The 17,177-nt window shown below is 46.2% G+C and overlaps 1 protein-coding gene across 2 annotated transcripts in view; it reads left to right on the forward strand.

Annotated features, from left to right (window-relative positions):
* The window catches only part of LOC138516929 (E3 ubiquitin-protein ligase TRIM39-like), a 158,750-nt gene that overhangs the window by 18,430 nt on the left and 123,143 nt on the right, over positions 1-17,177 (forward strand). For both annotated transcript variants that reach the window (XM_069632393.1, XM_069632394.1), the window contains exon 2: positions 9,129-9,224. In XM_069632393.1, the coding sequence (XP_069488494.1) occupies positions 9,129-9,224 (96 nt within the window). The remainder of the gene's footprint in view (positions 1-9,128; positions 9,225-17,177) is intronic.

Raw genomic sequence — 17,177 nt, forward strand, 5'->3', positions numbered from 1 at the left:
GGGTGTGGAGATTTTACAAGGAGGGATGTGAGGTGGGTCTGTGAATGCAGAGCTGATGTCTATGTGCTGGCGAATATTGCTGATTTTGTCAATGCAGAACGTGTTGATGGCAGTGGATTTGGGTAGCGGGTTGATGTAGTGCTTGACCACTTTGAAGAGGGCTCTACTTTTGTTGTCGGCTTCTGCTATGGTGTTCTGATACTAGGAGGCCTTTTCTGTGTTGATTAGTTCTCAGCGTGATGCTCAGAATTCCTTAAGGATCACCAGGTCAGAGGTGGCCTGGAGTGGGGCCAGGCTTTCTCTTGTTCCTGATGGCTCTTGTGCTGAGGTTGAGTTCTTGTGTGTGCGAGCATGCTGATGGTTTCAGTTTGTAGGTGAGTTCTTCCAGACGAGAGTTCATGTGAGACAGAGGTTGATGTGGTCTTCCATGAAGGATTCTACCAGGAAGATTTGGAAGGACCTGAAGATTTATCTGATGTGTTTCTGCTAGGAGTGCTTTGCTGGGGTTGTTTGCAGGATGTTGAAAGGCACGGTTAGGTGGTCAGATCATTCAAGTGGGAGAGGAGAGCTGTAGTGCGACAAGGCAGTGGAGTGACGATTAGTCAAGGATGTTATCTTTCTCATGCATTGGGTCTTTCATGTGCTGTGTGGGGCTGAGGTGTCGAGAAGACAGAGGAGAGCTTCCTTCATGGTATTGGTGGCCTTGTTGCCTGGGAGGTTGAAGTTGCCCAGGAAGATGTTGGTGTGCATGAGGGACATAGTGGTGATCAGGTTGGTAAAATCTTGTATGAAGGCAGTGTTGGGTTTGAGTGGTCGGTAGATGAGATGGAAGGTGACTGTGTCCATCAGGGAGAACAGGCAGCGGCAGGAGAGGACTTTGAAGGAGCCCATTTTGTCAATGTCAAGTCTGGTGAAGTGCCACAAGGTCTTGTGAATGACTGTGAGGCCTCTGCCTGTCTTGTTCGGTCGGAGCCTGTGTTGGATGCTGTAGCCTTCGGGGACAAGGACGTCAAGGATGTGGGTGGAGGTCGGTGTCATCCAGGTCTCAGTGATGAAGATGGCATCAAGGTCATGTGTAGAGATGAGGTTGGTGAGGTCTGCTGCATGGGTGATAGCTGAGCGGATGCTGGTGAGCATCAACCTCCGTTTTGTAGACAATGAATGGGGTGCTGATGGGCTTGAGGGTGATGTGGGTGAGGTTGCTGCATTGTGGACATTGGCATTGCCTGGTGATGCTGGAGGCCATGGCCTATGGCGGACGGTCGGAGAAAACGCATGTCAGCGCATGCTTACCTGTTGTCTGAGCAGGGATTCGGGGGCCCTGGGTCCTCTCGGTCCGAAAAGGGCCAAACAGGAATTGCCCTTTTCTTTGTCTTCCCTTCAATTTGGATGCCTGGGCGAGAGACGCCCTTGATCTAAGAGTTAAGAGTTAAAAGCAAAAAGGAAGAGGCAGGGTTAAGAAGGTGGGTGAGGGTTGGGTCACGTGACTTAGATCTACTTGCATCTGCTTACCAACTGTAAAGTAAAAGAGGCGGGAGGGCTGCTTAAGTCCGGAAAAAGAACAGCAAAACATGAAGGCACCAACATATACATTGGCTGGTGATTATATTAGAGCGGTGCTTGTGGCAATAAGCCCTGTTCTAGAGACATTGCAGTGTGGCCAGAAACCAGCCAAGAGTGCATTTTTTGAGAAAAAGGCCCAGGATATCGTTTTATTCTTATTAGGTTATTTTTCTGATTAGTGGTAAGGATAGGAATCGGGTACATTTTATTTTGGATGACATCCTGACGTACACCCTTCAGAACTCTTTTTCTTTCTACCATAGGGACCATAATCGTAGGGCGAGTATAGAGCGTTGGCACTTCAATAAAACGGTTATGTTACAAACTACAAAGAATTGTCCATCTCTTGTATCTGATGTACCACACCAGGTAGCACAGCAAGATCACATTCCATTATGTCCAAGTTCTCACCGTGAATGCGAATTACTGTCCGATGTTTATTGTGCGCAGTTAGCACAAAAAGGTCTGTTTCGTTAGGCCCATGTATCCCTTTGAAAGTGGGTCCTTGTCCTGGATACAGGGCAGCTACAAAAGAAAGTGTACCTGGTGGGGCGCTGATGCGTAACTGGAAAATGGCTGCTACCTGGGAAGCTCCGGCAAAGGCACGACATCCTTCACTGACATCCTGTGTCTCGAGACCACGTTTCGCTCCAAAACTCACTGCATGCCTCTGTGAAGGCAATGGCAACGACAGGGCTGAATAATGACCCGCAACGTCACCCAGCGTGATACAAAACCGAAGCGACTTGCGGCTGCGCTATAGCGGGTTCAGCCGAGGGACAGAACCGCTGCACCTGATTGTGGAGGGGGGAGTCCCAGCAGTACCGAGACCCGCTGATGGCAAGATTATCTCAGGTGAGGACCCCCGGAACAGCTGGACCGGCACCATGATCCGGGAGCTGGCGACCCAGCCCGTCTGCCGAGGTCTGGTCATACGGCCCAGATACCATCGAGGAGGGGACGGGGGAACCCCCTACGACCTGGTCGCTGCCTCCGGGCTGCGTGACTGCGACTCCGGTATGGGAGCAGAGTTCCCCCTGATGCCCACCAGTGAAACCGGTCCGACTCCTTCATCCCTGCATCTCAGAAACGAGGGGCCAGCCTGCAATTATGAGGGCACTGAGAATGGCAAATAAAATGTTGCCTGGAGCCCACTGTTGAGGACCTTGTCTTCTCTGGACCAGGGGGGAGGCAATCACAGCTTTCCCCTCAGCAATATGAAATACCACACTAACGGTCCCAGCGCCCTGTGTCCGGCAGGCCCTGTGATGCTGCAGGGGCTATACTCCCACATCTGCCTGGAAAGCACCGATGTGTGGGGTCGGACAGATCCTGGCCCCCTGCAAAATTCCTTATTTGGTCCTACAGCCCAACCACCATGAAAGAGCGTCGGGTGTTGTGTGACCTCGCCCCGGAACAAGGGTGGAGTTCCCCCCGAGGTGCGCCAGTGTGAGTGGCCCAACTCCTTGATACTAGCACTCCACAATGAGGGGGCAACCCACCAATATGGAGGCACTGTGTGCGACAGATGTAATGCAACCCAGGTGTCACTGCTGAGGACCTCGTCCTCCCCGCCCTAGGGGGGATCGACCACAGTTATCTCCTCATCAAACCTAGAACACTGCACTCACTTTCCCGATGACCAGAGTCGGGCAAGCTCCGTGACACAGCCTGCTGCAGGGGTTATACCCCTAAACTTACATTGAAAACACTGATACCCGGGCTCCTACTATCAGGCCTCCTGTCTGGCCCCCAATAGAAATGGCTGCACTGCTGGGTTCTTCAGTCTATCCACCCAACTAACATGACAAGGCTAGCCATATCACGAGACAAAGCAGAGTGAACAGAGAGCATAATCGCATTGGGCATTGTCCAATGGGCAACCCCAAAAGGCAAGCCAAGATGGATAAATCGCAACCCCCTCCAGTGCTGAATGAGGGCCCCACCCAACTGGATGTATCGGCCCTAAACCAACCATTATTGGCCCTGAAAAGCAGCACAGACAACCTAGGTGCAAAAATGTACGCCCTCACTTGTAAGGTCGACGTCTCAGCAATCCAAATCGATAAACTCTGTGGCTGCATGACTGAAGCGGAACAGCAAATAGGCGAAGGCAAGGACAAAGTGACTGCGCTGTGGCGGGAAGTAGCAGCACTTCAACAAACGGTCAAGAAAGTGGTGGCGAAGAATGAGGACCTGGAAGGACGGTCCAGACGGAAAAACATTAACATCCTAGGAGTACTGGAATCCACATACTTCGATAATATGGAGAAATTCATTGAAAAATTGCTCATGGAAGTCCTGGGGAATCCCCTGGTCATGAACATGTTCATGGTGGAATGAGCACACTGTTTTCCGGCAGGAAGACCACCTCCTGGGGTGCCAGAGTGTCCCATCATAGGCAGAATATTTAGCTATCGCGACAGGGATATCATACTCTGGGCTGCCAGAGACAGGAAGTAACTACGATGGGCCTATGCTACTACTTGCCTCTTCCCAGACTTTATCTCACAAGTCCAGGACCAAAGGAAAACCTTTGAGGCAGTAAAAAACACTCTGCAGAGAAAGGAGATTCGCTATTCAATGCAATATCCTGCTAAACTCAGAGTGGTCCATAATGTCACAGTAACCTTTTTCACCTCTCCGGAAGCTGCTGAACGATTTGCTCTGGGCCTCCCCGATCCTGGAGCGCCGCCCCGACGCTCGCGTTGATACCATGATTGTCCTACTCCCATCGATTTTACTGTCGCTGCCTGGTCAATCCTGATGGTGAATCCCAGAAAAAGCGGAAGAGGACGCAAAATGGCGGATACAGCCTTTGCTGCAACAAGCTATCTACCGGCCTACAGCTCCCTGATTTCCACAGTCACTTTGGACACTATTTGGTGTTAGTTGATGAGGTATGTTTGGGTGGGTGGATATGGGTGCCAGTAGGTTTCAGATTCTGGCATGAGCGGAGGGTGGTTACTATTGGGTTTTGGGTTAGTAAGAATTTTCGTAATATGGGTCATAATTGGGGTGGGGGAGGGACTTGAGCACAGCGCAAGGTAAGATACACCCGTGTACTTCACATAATACAGTGTCAACCCCATTCTCTGATCGTCTACATCAACATGGGAATGCCTAAAGCAGCGGGCAAATTGGAAAATGTAAAGTCGGTAATGTCATGGAATATACGTGGGTTTACCAACCAGAAAAAATGTCTGTCTGATAACGAATTATGCCAAGAATCTTAATGTAAACATTTTATGCCTGCAGGAAACACATCTAGCACGAGAAGGGACCCTCCCAAACATAGCGGGATGGGGAATACACAGGTATTGCTCCTCTTTTACCACACACTCACGGGGTGGCTACTTATATACACCGTTCCTTAGACTTTAAACTTCACAAACAGATTGGGGACGAGCAAGGTCGGTATATCCTATCCTACTGGCCAGAGAGATATCTGGGTTGAAGCTCCTCCTGATGAACATATACGGCCAAAACACAGACTCATCTGAATTCTTTCAGCGTTGTGCTAACCACATCAATACATTTCAGGAATAAGAGATTGTGAGGGTGGGGGATATTAATAATGCCATCACTTTAGAACTAGATAGGTCGTCCACGGTGCAACTTAACATGCCACGCGCAGCCAGGAAATAGACTGCCATAGCAGACTATCACAGACTACATAATGCATGGCGTAGGATGCACCCCATTGACAGGGAATACTCTTTTCACTCCAGCGTACATGGTATCTCCTCCAGGATAGGCTATGTTATAGTAACAACATCCTTTGCCAGGAATGAAGCCAGGAACTAATCCACATCACAGGACCGACTAATCCCCCTAAACAATTACACTGGCAGTTCAGGTCTGGCGCACTGGATGACACTGTGTTCCGGGAAGAAATTGGGCAAGATATACAAACTTACTTCCAGATGAATGTGGGCTCTGTCCCCAATCCGGGGGTGATCTGGGAGGCTTATACAGTATATATTAGGGGCTGCTGCATTTAAAAAGAGGGAGGCGTTCTGAAGGACCTATGCAGGTCCATGCAGACGTTAGAGACTAACATTAAAGATCTTGAGATCCAACAGGGATTCCAAGATACACTAACGGTACGAAATGTGCTGAGAATAAAAAGGAAGGAGTTGAGCCTACTGGCAACCACAGAGGAAAGGGTTCTCTGTGATCCTATTGCAGCTTTTAAGTACAACGAGGGCGACCAACCTAGTACGACACTGTCCTGGGCAATTAAACATGAACGCCAGCTGGCGCCCATTATGGAGGTGGAGGACCTGGGTGGGACCCTAACAGAGACCTTGAAGGGATCACTGGTGTCTTCTGCAAATTTTATGACCTCCTATACACATCCCAACTAAACGTCAGATACGATACTATAGTGCAATATCTAGATAAAATAGCCATGGGATGGTTATACCTGACTGAGAGAACCTGAACACACCTCTCACAGATGAGGAGATACGCAACACAGTCGATTCCCTCCCAAACTGAAAGGCTCCCGGCCGGAACGGACTGTTACCACATTTGTGGGACATGTACAAGACAGCTATATACACAGGTGATCTCAAACCAGACAAAGACCCTCTAAAATGTACTTCATACAGATCATTATCCCTTATCAACACGAATCAAAAAAATCCTAGCAAAAATACTTGCTGACCAACCTTTACACTTGCTGACCGACCTTTAGCCTATATGCAGACACTGGTACTCCCAGACCAGGCAGGCTTTATCCCGGGACGGTCTACCCAAAACAACCCAAGACGACTATTACGCTTATGCACAATGTTAATCTGGAAATCCCAATAGCCGTGGCTACACTGGACGTGGAGAAGGCCTTCAACTCTGTAGAATGGCCTTTTCTGTTCGAGGTCCTTCGTCACTCCGGGTTCAGGCTCACATTTATACAGTGGATCTGCCTGCTGTACACTGCACCCAGTGCCGCGGTGTACACTAATGGAATGACCTCTGAATATATCTATCCGACATGGGGGACGTGCCACACGGGGGATGCGCCAGGGATGCCCCTTGTCACTAATCCTGTTCGCCCTCACTGTTGCGCCACTGGCCTGCCACATACGGGAATATCACGCCCACCGAGGCATAAAGATTCAATCCCAGCTCTCCATAATTTCCCTGTATGCAGACGATATACTACTGTACATGAAAAATCCAAGGCAGAACCAACCGCCTTTGGTACAGGAAATAAGCAAGTTTGGGCACCTCTCAGGGCTGAAAATAAACTGGACTAGTGTCCAACAGTCAGACATAGGAATGGACTTTAGGTGGTGCCCACAGGCATTCAGTATTTGGGCGTCCTGGGGACCCCATCCATAGGAGATCTATATAGGGAAAATGATGCAAGGGCACAGAGTGGTCTCATGGATCCCTCTACCTATCTCCCAAACTGCTTGCAGCTCCCTGGCCAAAATGTTAATCCTCCCGAAACTTCTATAAATATTTAATAACGTACCCACCTGGCACCAGGCAAGCTTTTGTTCCCAACTTAAAAGCCTGATGGTGCGACTAGTTTGGACGGGCAAACAGGCAAGGGTATCCTATGACACCCTCGCCTTTCCCTACAAATGGAGTGGGTTAGAATATCCAGATTATATATAAATATTTTTTTCCTGGCCGCACAGATCCAGTTCTCTGCATGGTGGTGGTCCCCCACGACTGAACTCCCGCTTACACAACTAGCGGATGCAATCACTTACCCAAATGACCTAAAGGAACTGCTCTGGGGCACCCAGAGGAAAATGACACGATCCGAGATCCAACCAGCGGTAACCACATGTAAAGCCTGGGATCATATATGCCGTGCGGTGGGCGAGGAGGCCTGTTACTCCCGAATTTCCCCTATATTCAAAGTAAACCGGGTCTCTATTACACACAAAAATATATTCCAGACACACTTTGAGAGGTTAGGGATACTGACCCTAGGGGACCTGGTACACAATGGGCAGTTTATAACATGGGAATCCCTGAAAGCTAGAAGCGAATGGACGCCCGTGACTATGCTGCTCTACTTCCGGCTCAGGGAGGTGATCAAATGTACATGACCAGGTTTTCCACAAGCCCCCACCCCTTTTTCAATACTTCAATATGCAATTAACCCTCTGTCCACTAGAATATTGGTATCCAACATTGATAGGATGATCAGAACACAGAAGGAGGAGAAGGGTCAACACTTTAGAACCAGGTGGGAGCTGACGCTGGGGACGCTGGGGACAGCAATAAATGAAGAGCAATGGAAAGTAGTTTGTATACAGACTGGAAACATGTCCCTGAATAGCCGGCTCCGACTATTCCATTTCAGATTCCTACTACTCGTCTGCCCGCCTGTATCGGTTCTTCGTGACAGATCCCCCTATGTAACCTTGGGCAATAGAGAACTAGGCTAGACGCGGATCCGATGCGCTGTGAAATTTTATGGTAAATGTTAAACATATGAGAACCAGGATTCACAAGGTCAAACGTATCACTGTGACGGTTTCTGGTATGTTGAGCCATGCCTAATGATTACATATGTATGACTAAAACCTCAATGCGCTGTAATGGGGTGCTCAAGGGAGGTTTGGGGGTGCTAATGCATTAAGATAAAGTGCTGTAAAACCAGTGATGAAATTTCAACCAAAAAAAAGAAAGTGTAGCTCTCAACATCCCTTTTTATGAGGATACCGTGCTTTTAGAAAAAATGTAATGAGCCAATATAGTCAACCCACATGCTTAATTAGCAAGCAGTACTCATGTGGCTGAGGGTACAATCTTCTGGGGAGGAGGCAAGGAAGAAAAAGTCTTATCAAGCAAGCCTTCGACTTGGAGTATTGAGGATTGCTGCCAGGTAATCAGATCATGGCCTCCTCCAACATCTACCTCAGTGCAGTCTTTGCCCTTTGAGGATGTGCCAGGAAGAATTATAAGACATTTGATATTAAAAAATAAAATGAAAATGTTTGCAACACCCATGTTTTTATCAGGACACCACATCAACACTGTGCCCAAGACATTTACCCAAAATATAGCAGATTGAGGCTTGCCCAGTATCCTGGTATGAAGACGATCACGTGTGTGAGAAGAATCCCATTTGGGAATGCTACCAATCCTCTTCAGATCCACTCCTGAACTCTCTAGCCAAGACATGGTCATTCCACAAATTGACAGTCATTGAATTTGACCTGAAAAGGCCATGTTTTTTGACCAAGAAGAAAAGCTGAGAGACATATCTTTTGTTTGGAACTGTTGTCTGAAGCCAACTAGTCGGCCAGATCCAAGACACACGATAAATAAATAAGTAAAATACATATGATTCTAATTGCGGACTAATTTAACACAGGGTATCATGAATATCCCTGCTGGAGAATCAGTGTGTGATACATTGTCTTCACCAATAAGTCAGACTCTTCCCCCAATTTAATATTATCAGTGTACACACCACTTTAAAGTAATTTGTTTGTCGTAGTTTGTTCATGCACGCGTTTGTGTTACTCTTAGAGGTAGGAAACAATCATCCAGCAGAGGCCCTTTTAACCAATGAACGCTTTGCCTTTCAGCATAAACTCCAGGACTGGTTGATTCTGCTGATAGAAGAGAAAGAAGGAATTGCAGCCTCTAAACTGAAAGAAGAACAGAAATATAAGGCCATGAAGGTGAGGGGGCATGGGTGTGTGTGTTTGTTGCTACACATGTACATGTGTGTCAATTCTAGTTATATATACGTGTTTATCGCTCGGTTTGAGCTCCTTTGATATCAGCTCTTCAATTCATTCTTTTTTTAAAGGTCATGTGAAAGAACAAAAGATGTGAGCTCATTAAAAAAGTTATTCATAAAATCACAAACAAAAGAAAAGTAATCACAGGAAAACCTTTAAATATTATATTTAAAAATGCCGGCTGGGTCATAATAAATACCAGCAACATCTGCTGTAAATACAGAAGCAGGGCGAAAGGAGGTTTAGTTACAGCATTGTATTTGAGGTACGAAAAATACATTTTGGGGTAAACTTTTCTTAAAGTAGAGGTCTAAATATGTTGAAGACACCTGAGGATTGGACGCTGCATGTTATCTACCCTGGGATTTGAAAATGCTGACAGGGTGGTTATCCAGAATTCGACAAGGTTAAGACTTGATTTTAGATGTTAGAGTTTTATCAAGATTTGAGAAAACAATGTATAGTAAACAAAACAAGGAAACCCTTTATGAAGAAATGTGGGGGAGCTTTATTGATCTTTATGGATGATTCTAGATTGGGTTCTGAAGTGGAGTGCAATGGTCTATATTTTTAAATATAGAGGGGGTTGCGTTGTTTGTGTGGTTGTTTTGTGTAGTCTTACTTGTCTGTTGTCATTTGTTTGGTGCATCTGGTTTTGTTTTAGGTTAGTCTTAAGTTTAGTATGGTGTATTACAGGGATGTGGTTTGGAATTCTGTTATATTTGTCTTCCGCTGTTGTGTATTTTGCGATTCAATGACCTATGATGTTAATACTGTTGTTTATTGTATCTTGTTGAAAATAAGAAATAAAGATTTAAAAAAAAAGAAGAAAAGACTTGTAAAGAACACAGTTTTCCAGGTATGTAGCAGAGTAATGACATGTAGGTCCAGAAGTTTACACAAAAGCATTCCACTGGCTATGCCTGTGGGTTCAGTTTAACCTCTGGTTCGTTGGTGGAGGAGCCATTGAGAACTGTACTTTCCATTGAGAACTGTACTTTGGGCTCACATCAGAAGAGCTGTACATGTCGCAGTCGAGGAGGAGACAGCTCTACATATCAAGAGTGGCCTCGAGATCACGGCTTTGGTCTCCATGTAGGTTGGGTAGCCCTGTGAAAAAGCACCTCTAACAGGGGACGTACTGGTGAGGGAGACCGGAAGATTGAAATCCGCAGATAAATTCATGTTTCCAGAAGATTGAAGGCAGTCAAGAAAGAGTATGGGGGGAATGGATTAGCTATTCTGAAAATGATGAAAGGAGGAGTGCTTTTACTGAGTTGACCAAAGGTTTATTGTCTGTGGCCATTGGAGTAAGTCAGGTACAGGGACAATACCCGGGAGACCTGTATTGCCTCAGAGTGACTTGTACAGATGAAGGAGAGGAAAACCAATGTGTTTATAGATGTACGGTCAGTTACAAGACTATCATGAAAATGGATTAAGATTTTGAACTGTTTTAGGATGCCAAGATGTAGTATTCCTTGCGGTGGGGGAGAGTTTGCTTATGTGTAATGGCACATGGGAAAATGAGCTGAAAAAGAATTTCAGCAGATTGGTAAGCACCAATCACTGCATTCCCTTTCATTTTCCCTATGATGTTATTTTTTTTTTTTTTATTATTTTTTTTATTTGTATTTATCCAAAATCTAGATTTAACAAAAAGATCTCAGTTTCCTCCGCTTAGATGATTGCGATCGGTGGCATACTCTGTGTGCACTGCAGTAGGGCATTCTGTAGAATTTTTGCTGTTGCGATCGACCAGTTTGTTTTTTGTCCGCTGATTAGGCGGTTCCACCATGTTTCCTCTTCGCTTTCAGTGTATAGTTCGAGGAGCGGGTGAAGATATAGTAAACGAAACTGGTGCATCGCTGGACATACAAGTAACAAATGTCTTACTGTTCCAGAGTCAGCTTTACATAGACGGCAGCTTTTGGAGGTCGAGTAACCTCTTGCAAACAGAATCTCGTTTGTGTGTAGCAGGTTTAAACGAGCTCTTAGAAGAAAGTGTCTCATTGATTTATTTGGGAATCTTCTGAGTAACTGGGTTGTCTCATTTAGCTTCTTTGGTTCTTGAGGGAAAGTGGTCAAGGTCTTGTTTCTTTTGGCTATCTCTTCGGTGTTGATCCAGTCAGCCTCTCCCAATTTTTTTTTAATCTTATTTGGATTCGTGATGAGGTCTTCGTTTGTACACGCAATTTGGGTCAGCTTTGATTTTATTTGTTCAGCCCAATTCAGAATCATACTGCACGCGCCTGTCTTGATCTCCAAGTCAATTAGTTTGTAAAGAGGTGGCGCGTCGGGAAGGATTGTTTTTCTGAACAAGGATACACTTGCCAATTCCACTGTCGTGCTTAGTGAGACGAGGCCTAGTTCTCGTCTTATTGCCTCCATCTGGTTTGATTTTGGCAGATTTAGTACCGATTTCCAAAAGTAACCCTCGAGTTTTTTCCATATTGTGTTTGGAACCGATGGCATCGCAGCTGCTCCGTATGTCAGGGCCGGGACAACTTTGGCTTTATAGAATGTTATTGTCGGAATCAGAGAGAAGCGACCAAATTTCTTATCCAGCACTCTGGCTTGGGAGGTCAGGGATCACACTTTCTTCCAGAGTTCTTTTTGCATCGCTGATTCTGTGGGAGTGCTGTCTATTATTACACCCAGGTATCTGAAGTTTTTTACTGTTTCCACATTGACTTTTTCAAGGTTCCAGTTGAAATCGTTCGCTCTTTTGGTTTTTTTCCCAGTATAAGCACTTTTGTTTTTGCTTTGTTTATGATTAAGTTGGCCTGGTTGATAAACTCTGCTAGATCGTTCATTTGTCTCTGGAGACCAATTTCTGTTCTGTCCAACAGGGTGATGTCATCGGCGTATAGCATTCGCGAGACTGGTGTGTTGCCAATTTTCGGAGGAAACGATTGAGTCTTCTTGCTTGCTTCTTTTATGTCACCCAGGAAAGCAATGAATAATTCGGGGGCCAGCGGGCACCCCTGTTTCACTCCTCGGTTGGTTGAGATCTCTTCCAAGAGTAGGCCCTGTTGATCTAGTTTGACCCTCATGGTTGTTCCTTTGTGGAGAGCTTTTATTGGAGCAAGGATGTTCGGGGGACAGTCCCATGTTTTTAACTTCTCCCATAGCATTTCTCTGTCCACCATGTCGAATGCTTGCGATAGGTCAATGAAAGCGAGAAAAGTTCTCGAGGATCCTTGCAGAGTCTTACTTTTGGTTATGCTAAGTAGCATGATGTTAACTGTGGCCGTTAGGTTTTTTTTTAATCCTGCTTGAAAAAGATCAGCGCAGGGGGCGCTCTTTGACCAGTTTTGAAATCTCTTTAGGAGCAGGGAGCCGTATATTTTCCCGATTGTGTCCAACAGGGCAATTGGCCTGTAGTTGTGTGGATCCGACTTTGCGCCTTTTTTGTAGATGGGAACCACTATAGCTGAGGTCCAGGACCTCGGGATGGATCTGGTGTTTGAACATTTACTGAGCACCTGGCTTATAAAAGGCACCCAGTTTTCGGAGTATGTTTTCAGATCGGTGTTTGTGATCCCGTCTGGTCCAGCTGCTCTGGAAGCTTTGAGTTTTCCCAACAAGTCATGGATGTCTTCTTTATCGGACACGTCAATCCACTCTGTTTCGGTTTCCTCATGGTTTGTAGGGTTCGCCTTTGATGGTGCTCGAAACAGATCGGTGAAGTGCGTTATCCAATTTTCTTCGCTTACTGCGTTACAAGGGGTATTTGAGTTTGTCGTGCACACTTGGTTTAGCAGTTTCCAAAAATCTCTGGCATCTTTTCCCGCCCCTTTTTTCAGCATTGTTTCAGAGTCTTATTGATAAAAATTTATTCTATGGTTTTTTATCCAGGCTTTATATTTTTTCGTTTCTGCTTTCAGTTCTTCTTGCAGTGCTTTCGAGTTGTTCCTTTTCGTCCACCTTTTTAACTTTCATATTATGGCCCTTCTAGCCACCACCTGTTTGTCAAATTGGTGCGATTTGGCCCAGTCAGTCCCCCGTTTCTTGTTCAGGATGATTTTGAAAGGGCTTAGCAGGGGTTGGTAATCTATTGTTGAGTTGCAGAAAGAGTATTTCGAAGTTAGTTGGTTGATTCTTTCTTCAGTTAGCCTTAGGTGAGTTCCTTGATTGTTACTTTCGACCATGTGCCTCATCCTGCTTTTGTCTTTACAGCTGGAGTTCCACGTCGCTTGTAGTAAGTTATGGTCGCTTGCTTCTGTTTTAATCACCTCGAATGAGGACATCACTTTCCGCATTTCTGCAGATGTGAAGATGTAGTCTATTGTCGCAGACTTTTTCATTCTTTCCCACGTCAGAGGTCTATTTGTAGCAGGAAAGTCCTTGGCCATGTTGCTGAATCCTCTTGAAGCCATAAGATCGTTCCATTGGGCTCCTCTTTCTTCCTTTGTGCTCTTCCTTATAGACTCTCTCGACCATTCCCTTCGGGTCTGACAGTTGGCATTTAAGTCTCCACAGATTATTATGTGAACTGTGTTTTCCTCCACAAATAGGGTGTCTATAGATTTTTCGATCAGTTTGAGGAACTTTGCGTCAGAGATTACTAGGGAATTCCAGTATACAACAATCACTGCGAGCTTGGCCTTCTGGGGGTCTTCTTTTGCTTGTATTTTTGACGCACGGGAGCTTGCCCATTCCAAGGACGCTACCAGATGGTGTTTGGATGATTCCAGGACTTTCGTAATGCTGATTCCTCTCCCTGCACGAACCGCTAATAAAATTCCAGACGATGGCCTGCCCAAGCGGCTTTTCACTGCCGGGGAGAGAACAATTTCAAAACCGTCCAAAGACGGTACCTCCGTGAGCCAAGTTTCTTGTAGGGCCAAGATGTCAAACTGCCCTAAGTTGATTCCTCCTTTTTGTGTTAAGTGTTTGAACCCACACGTATTCCAAGAACCCAGTTTTAGGGTAATTTCGTTAGCTTTGTCCATGGTGTCTCGAGGCAGCTGTTTAGGCCCTGCTGGTTGCTATTTTTGTGATGGTTTAAGAAGGGCTTTCGGTAGCCAGGACCACAGTTGGTTCCTTATGCTTTGGCTGTCCTGGAATCCAAGAGGCGCGCTGGTTCTTTGTTGGATGGAATTCTGAGTCGTCGATTTCCCTGACGCATTCGAGTCGCGGGGAGGAGTAGGGGAGGATTTCTGCCACTTTTGCTCCTTCATCTTTTCTTTTCCCTCTCTTGTTTCAATTTCTCTTCCCTCCGCATGGGTAGTGGGTTCACGGACTCGTTCTCTCCTCAGATTTTGCCTAGGTGTTTCGTGCAGTGCGTACTCCCTTCGGTTTTCCAAGTTGGTTCTTTCGTAGTTTGAGGTTTGATGTCGATTTAGCGGAGACACTCGCTTCTGTTTTCTCCAACGCGGGGTGCGAGTCAAGGTCTCGTAGTCCCGTCTCTTCGGTTCTAAGAGGTCTCGGGATTTCGGGTGCGGGTTTCTAATTGTTTCTCTCTCCCTTGATGCTTCACTGTTGGTCTCCGACCAGTTTAGTATCCTGATTCCAGATTTATGTAGTTCTCGCCGGGTGTCTTCAAGGTCTTTAATCACGAATGACGCTTTTATATGTAGATAAGCTTTTGCTGTTGATTTTTTGTGATACGGTTCAACCAGTGCCAGGTCATCTGACCTCAAACCTTTTAGCGTGATTGTTTTGCCGAAGATTCTGAGTATCGTGTTTCTGTTCAAAGTTATGTGCTCTGTGTTCCTGGATTTGTGTTCCAGTTTGTAGATTGTTGTTTTTGACTCTTGTCTATGTTTTTTCTGTCTTTTGAGTGAATTGAATTCTGTCAGCCTTCTCTGGACTCCTGGGCGTTCGCGTGACCTTGGGCTATTTCCCACTCCTCGAGTTATTTTTGTTTCCTCCACGGGGAGAACTTCTTTTTTTCCTAATGGCTGTTTCCAATGACTCAGTTCCTTTGATCCTCCCCGGGTCCTTCTCTCTGTTGTCAGTGCTTTGCTCAAGGACTGATGGTACCTGGGTGTTATTTGCCCACTTTCCCCTGCCTGTCGTTTTGGGGGCAGGATTCTTTTGTCTGAAGTTAAGTCGATTTGAATGCTTACATCCGGTGTGTCAAGATGCTGAGAAATGTTCATAGAGGTCTTGTCCCTTAGAAAGTCGTCCACTGATTTCAGTGAGATTGGTAGTGGCTGAGTGTCATACATTTTTTCATTGGCCAGGGAAGATTTGAGACTTGTTCCACTGTCTGGAGTTTGTTGCAGAGCGCTCTCCTCTTGGTTTTTCCGTCTCTTTTCTCGAATTGGTCTCGGCGGGGCTCCGAGTGTTAGGACTGTTTCTTCTTGGTCCGCTCTAAGGGATGTTATGTTTGTAGACATAGACTTTGGTGGAGTATCCAGCTTTGGGGCCCTTGAGATGTTAGTGCCTTCTGCTGACCCTTTGGGGGCTTTTAATGCAGATGTCCGAGACGGGCAAGGTTTTGGTTTAGAGGGAAAAGCGGAGAAGAGCAGAAAGTGGCCCTCCCGAGTTCGATTTAAGGCAGAAGACACATTTTCTCCCGTGGACATCGGATGGCAGCATGGTTCAGTTTGGGTGACTCTGTTTCTTCTTGAGATGAGCGCTGCGGGTTCTAGGATTTGTCCCTCCTTTTCCTGTCCCCTTGATGCAGGAAAGCTACCTGTTGAGCCAGTTGGCTTTTCGAGTGGGCGTGTTCCTAGTGCTGTAATATATCCTTCAAGGAATAGCAGCTTAGTGTGTGTCATTGCTAAAAGCGTAGTCTGATATTTCAGCGAGTCGCTCAGTGCTTCGTAAAGTTTACAAAAGGGGGCGAGCGCTATTGTTATTGCTGACATAAAAGCCAGAGTGTCGTGTTTTTTCCCTGGAGTCTCGTTTTTACTGGGGGCAGAATCCTCACTGCTCCTTCTGGCTTTGTTTGGGGTTGCGAGGGTCTCGTCCAATGAAAATTGTTGAGGCAGGTTGTATGCCTTATGTGGGCGTGGATTTGACAAATTCTGAGGAGCGGCCTTCTTTTGTTTATCATTTGGTGAAGTCTGTGTGAAGGAGTTTGCTCCCTTGGTCTGCGACCGGGCGGCCACTGGGCTTGGGGGCGTTGCTTCCTTCTGTGGCTCAGTTCCGAGTTTGTTGCTGTTCACTGGTTCTGACCATTTTGAGTTTGTAGTGAGTCTGATAGTTGGACTCATATTTCCCAGGAATGTCTGCTCAGAGATGTCCGGGCTTTGTATTATTTTCAATGGGTTTAGAGTCCGGGCGGTTTTGTCGCTCAGTAGTTCTGTTCCCAAGTCATCTGCTGGTGTGTCGCTTGTATTGTCATGGCTCTCAATCGGCAAAGCCTTCTTCATTTTTTTTCGAGGAGTTATGAGGACGAGGGTGCCATTCCAATGCAGCCCCTCCGTTTCGCTGATTTGCTGCTGCGGAGTGGCAGAACTGCCTGGTGCACTTACTACCGTAGGACCCTTCAGGATGGTTCCCAGCACAGTTTCGTGGCTGGTGGGTGTCGGAATAGGATGCCGGTTCTCAAAGTGCAGGGAGGCCGGGGGGTTTTCTCGCCCTACGGGTTTCCCACTTGCCGAGTCTTCTTCGGTTATACTCGTCTTGGGAGTTGGAGCAAGATCGGTGAGTGCTTCTAGAATTTCTGTGTCAGAGATTTCGTCATCTGTGACGAGTTTTTTTTTTGCCCAGACGGTTGAAGAAGTCTTTTACCGACATACCCAGGTTATTTTTGCACGTCGTAGTTTTTGCTAGTCCCCTCTTTCTTGCTTTATTAAAAATAATGGAATTTTTTCTTTGGTGTTGTTGTGAGCTTTTCATGTTTAGCTCGTGCAGTTGTGCACTTGGAGATGTTTCTTTGTTTTTTGATGTTGCACTTCTTTTTTTTGTTTCTTTTTAGGGATTTTATTT

Source organism: Ambystoma mexicanum, chromosome 6q, assembly GCF_040938575.1.
Source record: "Ambystoma mexicanum isolate Mex_15411 chromosome 6q, UKY_AmexF1_1, whole genome shotgun sequence".
Taxonomy (NCBI): Eukaryota; Metazoa; Chordata; class Amphibia; order Caudata; family Ambystomatidae; genus Ambystoma; species Ambystoma mexicanum.